Source organism: Egretta garzetta, unplaced genomic scaffold (genome assembly GCF_000687185.1).
Source record: "Egretta garzetta isolate BGI_Z169 unplaced genomic scaffold, ASM68718v1 scaffold163, whole genome shotgun sequence".
In the NCBI taxonomy this organism is placed as follows: domain Eukaryota; kingdom Metazoa; phylum Chordata; class Aves; order Pelecaniformes; family Ardeidae; genus Egretta; species Egretta garzetta.
The window spans coordinates 1,493,652-1,502,288 of NW_009259308.1; the positions used below are offsets into that span (position 1 = coordinate 1,493,652).

Below are 8,637 nucleotides of genomic sequence, written 5' to 3' on the forward strand. Positions count from 1 at the left end.
ATTCCCGAAATGCTAATTCAGGCTCGGCGCTCTGTAACTAAACGGTGCGGTCGTTTTGAACCCTTTCACCAGCGGAGGTGGATTTCGTGTGGAATCGCACGTGAAGGAGAAAAAAGAAAAAAAAAATTGGAGCAAGTGCGGGCTTTTTAGCCAAAATGCATTCGTTTCTAGTCTCTGTAACTTGTTTGGGGGTTTTATTTTTCCGCATGCGATTTTTCCTTCTAATATGGAAGTATTGCATAATTTAATGTCACCTTTTTGGCATTCGTGATGCAGAATGCTCTGGGTAAAGAGCGTGCAGGTTGTTAACAGGGACCGATGAATGCTAAGAGCTCTGCCGGTCACCTCTAAAGCTTGGTCAGATAAGGATTACTGCGATGGCTCTAAAGCAACAGCTGATCTAAGCAGGGTAAAAAAATGGATTACTAGAGGGTAAGCCAGTGAAAAATCTGTGCGAGGAAGAAAAGGCTAGTATGTAAGAGGGCACTTACTTGCTGTGCGTTGGAGTAGAAAAAGGTTTCAGTCGTAGAGTTCGACAGTACAAAGTTTGGTGAAGGCTTTTTAATAAAGGCTTAATGTGTTCAATGTAGTTAATCTGAAAGAATGAATCCTGCAATCTCTTAGGCTAAAATGGGTGTCAGTGAGTTGCACCAACTGTTGAGGGAATCAACTGTAATTTAAAAAATCGGCCTATAGACTTTTTTTTTTTTTTGCAAATTCTTTTGATATAGAATAACTGGAAGATGATTGAGGGCACATCAGAAACGGAGCCACTAGGTACTGACCAGGCCCTGAGTACCCCGTGGGCTCTGTGTAGGCGGAACTCCGGAGTGGCCTCTGGGCAGGCCCAAGAGGCATATGTAAGTGACTGTGGGATGGATTAAAAGGTGAAATAACTTTATGCAGAACAGCCAGCTTTTTTTAAACACGTATGACTTCTTCGCATTCATTTTTTCTGTGACATAGCTCACCAAGATGCTGAGGTTATAGATAAGCATTGCAGCTGTCATTGAAATCAGCAAACCAAGACTTCTAATTAGGCATCGCTTCTCCCTTTAAACATATCACCATGCTCTCAGTATGACACTTAACATTTGAACTATAGTATTTCTTTCTTGTATTTCTGAGTAGTTAAGAGATTTTTACACTCCTTGCCTGGTTTTGTGAATGCATGTTGTACAGCGTTGGCAAGTGACCTAATTCAGATTGTGAAAAACATAGGAATAATGCTTATTTTAGAATTTCAGTGTTTACTTGTTTTCTAGAATATTAAATGTTACTTCAACTTTCTATCATTGAATGCATACGCATTTTAAATTTCTTTGAAGGGAGGTAACTTATAGAGAAAGACTATTTAGACACTAGACACTTCCAGTTTATAAACATTTTCCTGAAACACTATACTTGTATGCATAAGTGTGTGTGTGTATATATATATATTTATAAGAATTGTTTTCTATGCTTATAACATCATGAGAGAATTCTTGCTGTTGGCATTTTTTTAGAACACGAGTAAGAACAGAACAAGAGTGAAACCTCTCTGTGGAAAATTTGGGAGTAGGTAGTCCATGTTCCAAAGAGCTTGTTTAAAGGACATCTTGTCCATTGAAGCTACAGAGAAAAGATGTGCCAGGTTTGTGGCAAGAATTTGTTTTTTTCTTGACGTAGATTTATTAGGAGGAAAACAAATTTAAATACAGAACTAGGGGAAGATGGTAAGGGGGAGTGGACAGGAGAAAGAAGGAAGGAGGACAGGTGTGGAAAAGTGCTCGTCTGAAAAGACTGGGTAAGATAAAAAGATTGTAGCAAAAACCTGGTTGGTAGAAGGCACCTGAAATGTTAAGCTCTAATACTTACTTACTTTCATTTATACCTCAAGCTAATGCTGTGCTTCAATCATTCTTGAGTATTAGCGCTTGAGCTGATTGTGACGTTACGTGCCATATGTGCTGGCAGAAAGCAATATAGTGGGATGGACCAAAGATGCAGCTTGAGCTCTAATCTTGAGTTTCCCTGCTGTTCTTTGCTTTTTAATTATTATTTTTATTTGTATGCGTACACACGCACATACCACTGAATGTCAGAAGAGCCGATACATTTCATAGGGGGTGATGTGTAAGCCTATGTATATTTATAATTCCATGCTAGTGTTACAGTGCTGCTTATTATTTTGACAGCATAATGCTTATAAGAGAAGTCTGAGCTCATCATCTTAAAAAAACATCAACTAAGTGAAAATCTCCTCTAGTAGCTTTACCATTCATTTCTAGCTATTTGTGTTGCTCTGACAGCAAATGCATGCTAAATATTTTTATAATATTGTTGATGTATGAGCTTATCAGCGTACTTTGATTCTTCTTCAGAAGTTCAGTATCCAAACTATGTTTGGATATTGTATTTTTCTTAACAGGACCTCAAAAGTGCTGTTACTAGTCCCATATCAAATATGGAGGGTGCCAATCATCCTTTGTCTGAATTTATATGGGCAACATAAATTAAGTAAATGAAATCAAGTGTTAGACTTGGCAAAGGCTTTATGTTCATGACAGATCTGTTATTTTAAAACTACAATGGAAAACGTAGTTTTAAAACTACAGAAAAAACCTTTTTGCAGATGCTAGATTTTACTTAATTTACTTAAAATTACTTAATGTAGTTGTACTCTTAAGTACTGAGAATTATGCTCCTTCCATCAATAGAATGTATAAATAATTAATTTTAAGACAATCTCAAAGCTGTGTGGGGTGGCTTCCTCTTTAGTCTTGAGTCCAGTATATCCAGTTGAAAAGGAAGCTGGATTTGGTGTTCCTTTCTTAAAAGGCCATCTTGGACTGATTTTTTTTTTTTTTTTTTTAGTAGTCTTCTGATGAGGAGTCTCAGTATAGCTTTGCCTAAGTTTTACTTTGTCTCTTGGCAAGGAAGTTAATTTACTTTATATAAAAACTGCTAGTGCCATAAAGCGTAATAAAAGAGAAGTGCAAATGCATTAGGCGAGCTTGGGAATTAAGATGTTAATACTAAACTGCTGGCTAAATTTGTGTTGACTTTTTCCTTCAGTGTGTAAGAGGAGAACTGAATTTTTCTCTGGGAGCAAAAATCCATAACCAGTTGCCAAAATGGGAAGTTGAAACAGTGCTAAAATGTAAGGAAAAAGCATCTTTCTAGAAGTTCTGGCTTTGGCTTTCTGTGTGCCTATCTTCTGCTTTGTTTCCTGCAGCAAAGCTTTCTGCAAGCCAGATTTTAATTTTTTCCTTTGACTTTACTAGCTGAGAGTGGGCACGTGGTCTCTGGGTGTGTCTTTCATGAGATCCATCAAAATACTTGGTGATTGGAGTCTTCTATTACTAAAATCAGAATTAAACACAGCCCTGTTTAAAAAGAAGTTAGGCCATTTCGTCTGGCACAATTAGGTCCCTATTGTTCCATAATAAACTATGCTGCTGTAATCGAACGCTTTCCTAGTCAAATGTTCTGGCAAAAACTTACTTGGAAAAAAGTTGGCATACAACTGTTAGGAAGATGGAAGACTTGGGGATTTAGCTGATCTGGTACAAAATCCTCTCTTAGTAATGCCTAATTTTTTTGTATCCCTTCAACTTCATTAGCATTGGTTTATGATGATCAGTGAGAAATTTCACTGGCATGTTTGTCTCTTCCCCTCTTCTTCAGTAAATAATTTCTTGTTAATACTTTAGGAGTGTCTTATTTGGATTATTCAAACTTACAATATCTGTTCTTTGATTTCTTATTACCAGTTTCTGTGCATCTTTCCTAATATGAGATAGATAACTAGCTTATGGACTCCAGTTTTCCAAGTATCTGGAGGCTGCATCATCTCCTCAGCTTGCCTTGGGAGCTGCATTGCCCACAGTTGGTTGTCTGTCAACATCGTAGTTGCTAGATTTCCACATAAGTAAATGGTTGCATGAGGGAATTAAACAGTATTTTGATTTCCCCTTTTGAATGAAAAGGGGGAGCAGCTGGGTTAACTGTAACCTATTGCTGTGGACATCTTGCTCTGTATGGTCATCTCCCTTTACTCATTTTCCTGATTACTGTTATTCTACTGTTTCTCCTTGTTCCTGGGGATGTTGCCTCCTGCTGCCGGTTCATCACCGATACTGGCTTCATCTCTGTTCTTTGGTGCACTCTCAAAAATCAATTAAAGTCAGGTTAAGACTTCGCTACTGCCAGAAAGCAAAGCTCTGTCAGTTCTTTGTGTCCATGGAGTGAATAAATGTTTAACTTGCGCCTGGACTGGAGGATTGGTATGGCTAACCATACAGCTCTCTTGCGGGTGCCATGAAGTGGCTGGAGATGTGTGGCTGAGTGCAGAGGTGAGAAGAGGCACCACCCCTTTTTGCAGTAACATGGGCTTAAACTGAGTTTCTCCTGATGTGAAATTGCACTCTTGTAGCCACTAGCTTTTTTTGAAGAGCGCCCAATGAGGCAATGCTACGTGGCTTGGCTGTGTTATAGGGTTTCTCCCCACATCCCCAGATAGTTTTCAGCAGATCAACTTGGGAGCTACAGCTGTGAAGTCTTCTTAGGTCTAGAAAAAAAAAAAAAGTTGAACAGCCTCTACTTTAAGTCAGACTTAAAGAACCATGAAAGATTTTGCCAGAAGCAGAATTTATTTTAGGTTTCCAAAGAGAAGTACGTGTTACAACTGTAATATCCTTGGAGGAGTTTTGTTGCAAAGGAGCTTGGACGTTGTATCCATGGGAGCTTTAAACAAGCTGACTGCTGGCAGCCAGAGCCTTGGCCTGTCACTGCCTCAGCTGCATCTTCCTGCTTTTCCTTTCTGCTGGCTGGAGAGCTCACTAGACCATTGAGCCACTTCAACACATGAGTTGCTGGAAAAGCTAACACGATGACAAAAGTGAGGAGTACTAAGGAGAGGCCAGGAACACGCAGCTGGAGGCAGGTGAGTGAATGGGACTCTGGAAGTCAACAGTCAAACGGGCTTGGGCCACCTTAGGTTTGCAGCTTTAGGCTCTTCATAAAGCATATAGAGAGATATAGGTGTTCTTATGAACAAGGAATGAAAAGCTTTGGCTTAATTGCTGTGTGCCACTTCAAAAATGGGGTAGAAGGAGACTGCGTTTTTACTATGCTGTGCTTTTTGTGTGTGTTAGAAACATATCAGTTTATATGTAAGATCTCCAGATAATGACATAGTAACTGGCTTATTTTTATGCTCTTTGAACTTCACTGTTTGCATTTCAGAAAGGAAAATTTTACATATTGCAGACTTGGTAAGCACAATATTTTCACAGTGCAGGAGGATTGATTTCTTGGTAGATTTATCTGGGCCTCTATATATCCGTAGGACAGAAACAAAAAAGATGCAGGTGCATTGTTAGGTCTTAATTGTGGCTTCATAATCAACCTCTCAAAATCAATTTCATAATCTTGTCTATTTAATTTTTGTAATGCTACAATATTCTGTCTCGTAAAACTGTATTTTTAGGTTTTTCAGTAGCCAACATTTGTTAATCGAGCATAAAATAAGATATATGTCATAGCTAAAATTCTCTCTTCCCTTTTAGGCTGCCATCATGACGGCTGAAGAAACAGTGAATGTTAAAGAAGCTGAAATAATCAAACTAATACTAGATTTTCTGAACTCAAGGAAACTTCATATCAGTATGCTGGCGCTTGAGAAAGAAAGCGGGGTCATTAATGGCCTGTTTTCAGATGACATGCTTTTTCTAAGGTAGGCCTTGTTTCTCTGATGCTTAAATACCACGTATATGAAAACATACAGCTGAACTGTGATTCTGTGGGCAGCCCCATGCCAGTAACCAGGAGGTCTTGTGCCCTCAGCGTACTCTGCTTCTTCCTGATCCTAATTCTTTGGTCCAGCTCTGAAGTTAATGACCTCCTTCTATGAGCCACTTGAAGTAATGGACTAGGCACCATCAAGATAGGTTTAGAATTAAGATTTTTTTGTGTGTTTGTTTGCTTGTTCATTCATTTTAACTTGGTTACTTTTCTGGCATGCTAATGAATTGCAGTGGGAAGGAGTGTTAACAAGTGCTGGTGTCAGTGCAGGGTAAGTCAGGGGAAAGCGCATGAGCAGGAGTAGGATGGGAGAGCAAGATCTTCTGTTGGCAGCAGTGATCTGTTATTATCTGCTTACCGTGTTACATGGAACTACATGTGTAGCTCACTGACTTCTAAAATAAATAAAGTATTTTGACACTATTCTTGTGCTAAGATCTAGGATGAGTGGAGTGTTTTCCAAAGCTTTTTCCCCAAAATACTGTCTGTGTTTCAAAATAATGCCTAGATCTCTCTCAAAGTTAGCAGTACAAAAGGGGTTTCTGCTGTCATCAGGGCGTGAGAGTTGGTGTGATATTTCATGCATGATATTGCCCTCAAAATTATTAATAGGAGTTGCTGTAGATGCACGCTAGTTTTTTAGCATCACTGTTTTCTATTTCATGCCAAACATTGTAGAAGCATGAGAAAATAACTTATCCAGTTGTTCTTGAAACATTAAAAAATTTATTTTTTCACTGAATAAGATTTCTTATCTGGCTCCCCTTTTGTTTAAAATTATGGATATGGGAATAAAATGAAAGAATTAGAGAAAGATTAAAGGTATCATATTTGTTTCATCCTTAGCTTAGTTGGAGTATGTATCTAATGAGAAACTCACCCCTTCCTTGTAGATCTGGGCCTTTATAGAGAACTCTGTGTGATATGAGGGTATGAAGAAATTGAACTAATCCACCTGTGCGACCTAGCCTACTGGTCTTGTAGTTGGAGCCCTTGTGCTGGCATAGTTCCTGCCAAGCTGTTCCTCTTGCGTTCTTAATATGGGAGTTGTGTGTTCCCCACGCCTCTCCTTATGAAACAGGTCCAGCAGTATTTATACAATTAAAACTAATTTTTAAGTTGACTTTCATTCTTCAGCATGTATTCACTAAATCAATTTATACTCTTCCAGTAAGATTTTTTTTTTTTTTTTTTTTTTTTTAAATAAGGATTACAGGTGAAGAGACACAGGACCATTTTGTCCTTTCTGATGTGCCTTTAAAAGTAATTAATATTTGTCCTTCTTGTATGCAGTTATTTTTACAAAATACTGAGAAAGGTCTTGGATTTTGTTCTTATTGCTAGTCACAGCAGTCATCTTGGCATCTGTGCAAAGCATTAACTTTTCAATGCAGGCTGATCACCTGTTGTATATTTAAATGACTGTTGTGTTTTTAAATGAGCTGTTTGCTTAGAAAGAAAGAGGATGTTCTTGTCCAGTGGAATTAAAGGAGTGATTCTTTCTTTTCGTAGGCAGTTGATTCTTGATGGTCAGTGGGATGAGGTTCTTCAATTTATTCAGCCTCTTGAATGTATGGAAAAATTCGACAAGAAAAGGTAAAATAGAATGTATGTCAGAGTTCCGTCTTTTGAGTTGTGGAAAATACACGAATCTCAAAGCATTGTGTATGAAAGCAGTAGTTCTAAGTTTGTTTTTTTTTTAACCTTAGTTTTTGGTTTTTCTAACCTGTATGTAGTTCCTAAAGTGTGTGCATGTGGGGGTTTTTTTTAACTTAAACTATAAAAAATATGTACACACAATCTGTAATGAGTTTTCATTTGCCATACACTTCAGGAATATGGTGTGTGTTTTTATATTTGGCTGCTCTGTCATATTTCTACTACTAAGAAATGAGAATAATTGCTATACCTTTTTTCTTACTAGATTTCCAATATTTTAAATGTAATATTTCTGAAATCAATAATTGAAAAAGACATTTTCTATTAAAATACAGTTATGTTCTTACCAATTTGTTAAAATTTGAGATCAGAGTTCCTTGTCATTGTAATTTCTATGCCTAACACTCAAAAGTTAGCTGTAAAATACCCTGCTAGTCTCTAAAAGAATGTTTAGCTACTGGATCAAGATGTATAGCATTTCACTTCTCACCTGCAGATTTCGTTACATTATAATGAAGCAGAAGTTCCTGGAAGCCTTATGTGTAAACAATGCGATGTCAGCGGAAGATGAGCCTCAGCATGTAAGAACTGTCTCTGTTTTGGGAATTTTTTCTGTTGTCAGGAAGCCTCTTCAGATACTCTGATTAAAGGCAGAGCAGAAGCTCCCAGTACCAAATACACAAATTTTAGCTATTACCAAATGGTTTCATAAACAATGGAAAAAAATAATTTATATCTGTTGGAAATGAATGTAGCTCCCAGGTCTCAAATAGAATTGTGTATACAAGAGTTGCTTGAAATGAAGCAGCATAGGTCAATGACCCTATGCTGCATTTGTGGTCCTGATCCTGAGATTTATTTTACGCAATTATGCTAAAGGGCTCTCTTTTTCAAAAGAGTTCTGAAGCAAGCCTTGGAATCATGGAAATTTACTGTCATGATCAGGACCAGGTGAAAGATTCTGATTTGAATTAATCTTGAACTTAATTTCTGTTGCTTTTGGAGCAAAAGGACACAGTTGTTTCTTTGGAAGGAACAGATGTGTTGACAAAGGACTGATTCAGTTAAGTGTGTAAACAGCAGGAGTTGTGAACTTAGGTTTTCAATATGGAAAGAGACATTAACTCAAACTGACAAAGATGTGCAGATTGTGAAATTAATTATAGGGGTTTTTATTTATGTTGATACTAC

The 8,637-nt window shown here is 37.7% G+C and overlaps 1 protein-coding gene across 1 annotated transcript in view; it reads left to right on the top strand.

Annotated features, from left to right (window-relative positions):
• The first annotated feature begins 4,780 nt into the window (after window positions 1-4,780).
• Window positions 4,781-8,637, top strand: part of WDR47 (WD repeat domain 47) — a 20,405-nt gene continuing 16,548 nt past the window's right edge. Inside the window, exons 1-4 of the mRNA XM_009636198.2 lie at window positions 4,781-4,927; window positions 5,553-5,719; window positions 7,300-7,383; window positions 7,943-8,027. Of these exons, the coding sequence (XP_009634493.2) occupies window positions 4,874-4,927; window positions 5,553-5,719; window positions 7,300-7,383; window positions 7,943-8,027 (390 nt within the window). The 5' untranslated portion in view covers window positions 4,781-4,873. The remainder of the gene's footprint in view (window positions 4,928-5,552; window positions 5,720-7,299; window positions 7,384-7,942; window positions 8,028-8,637) is intronic.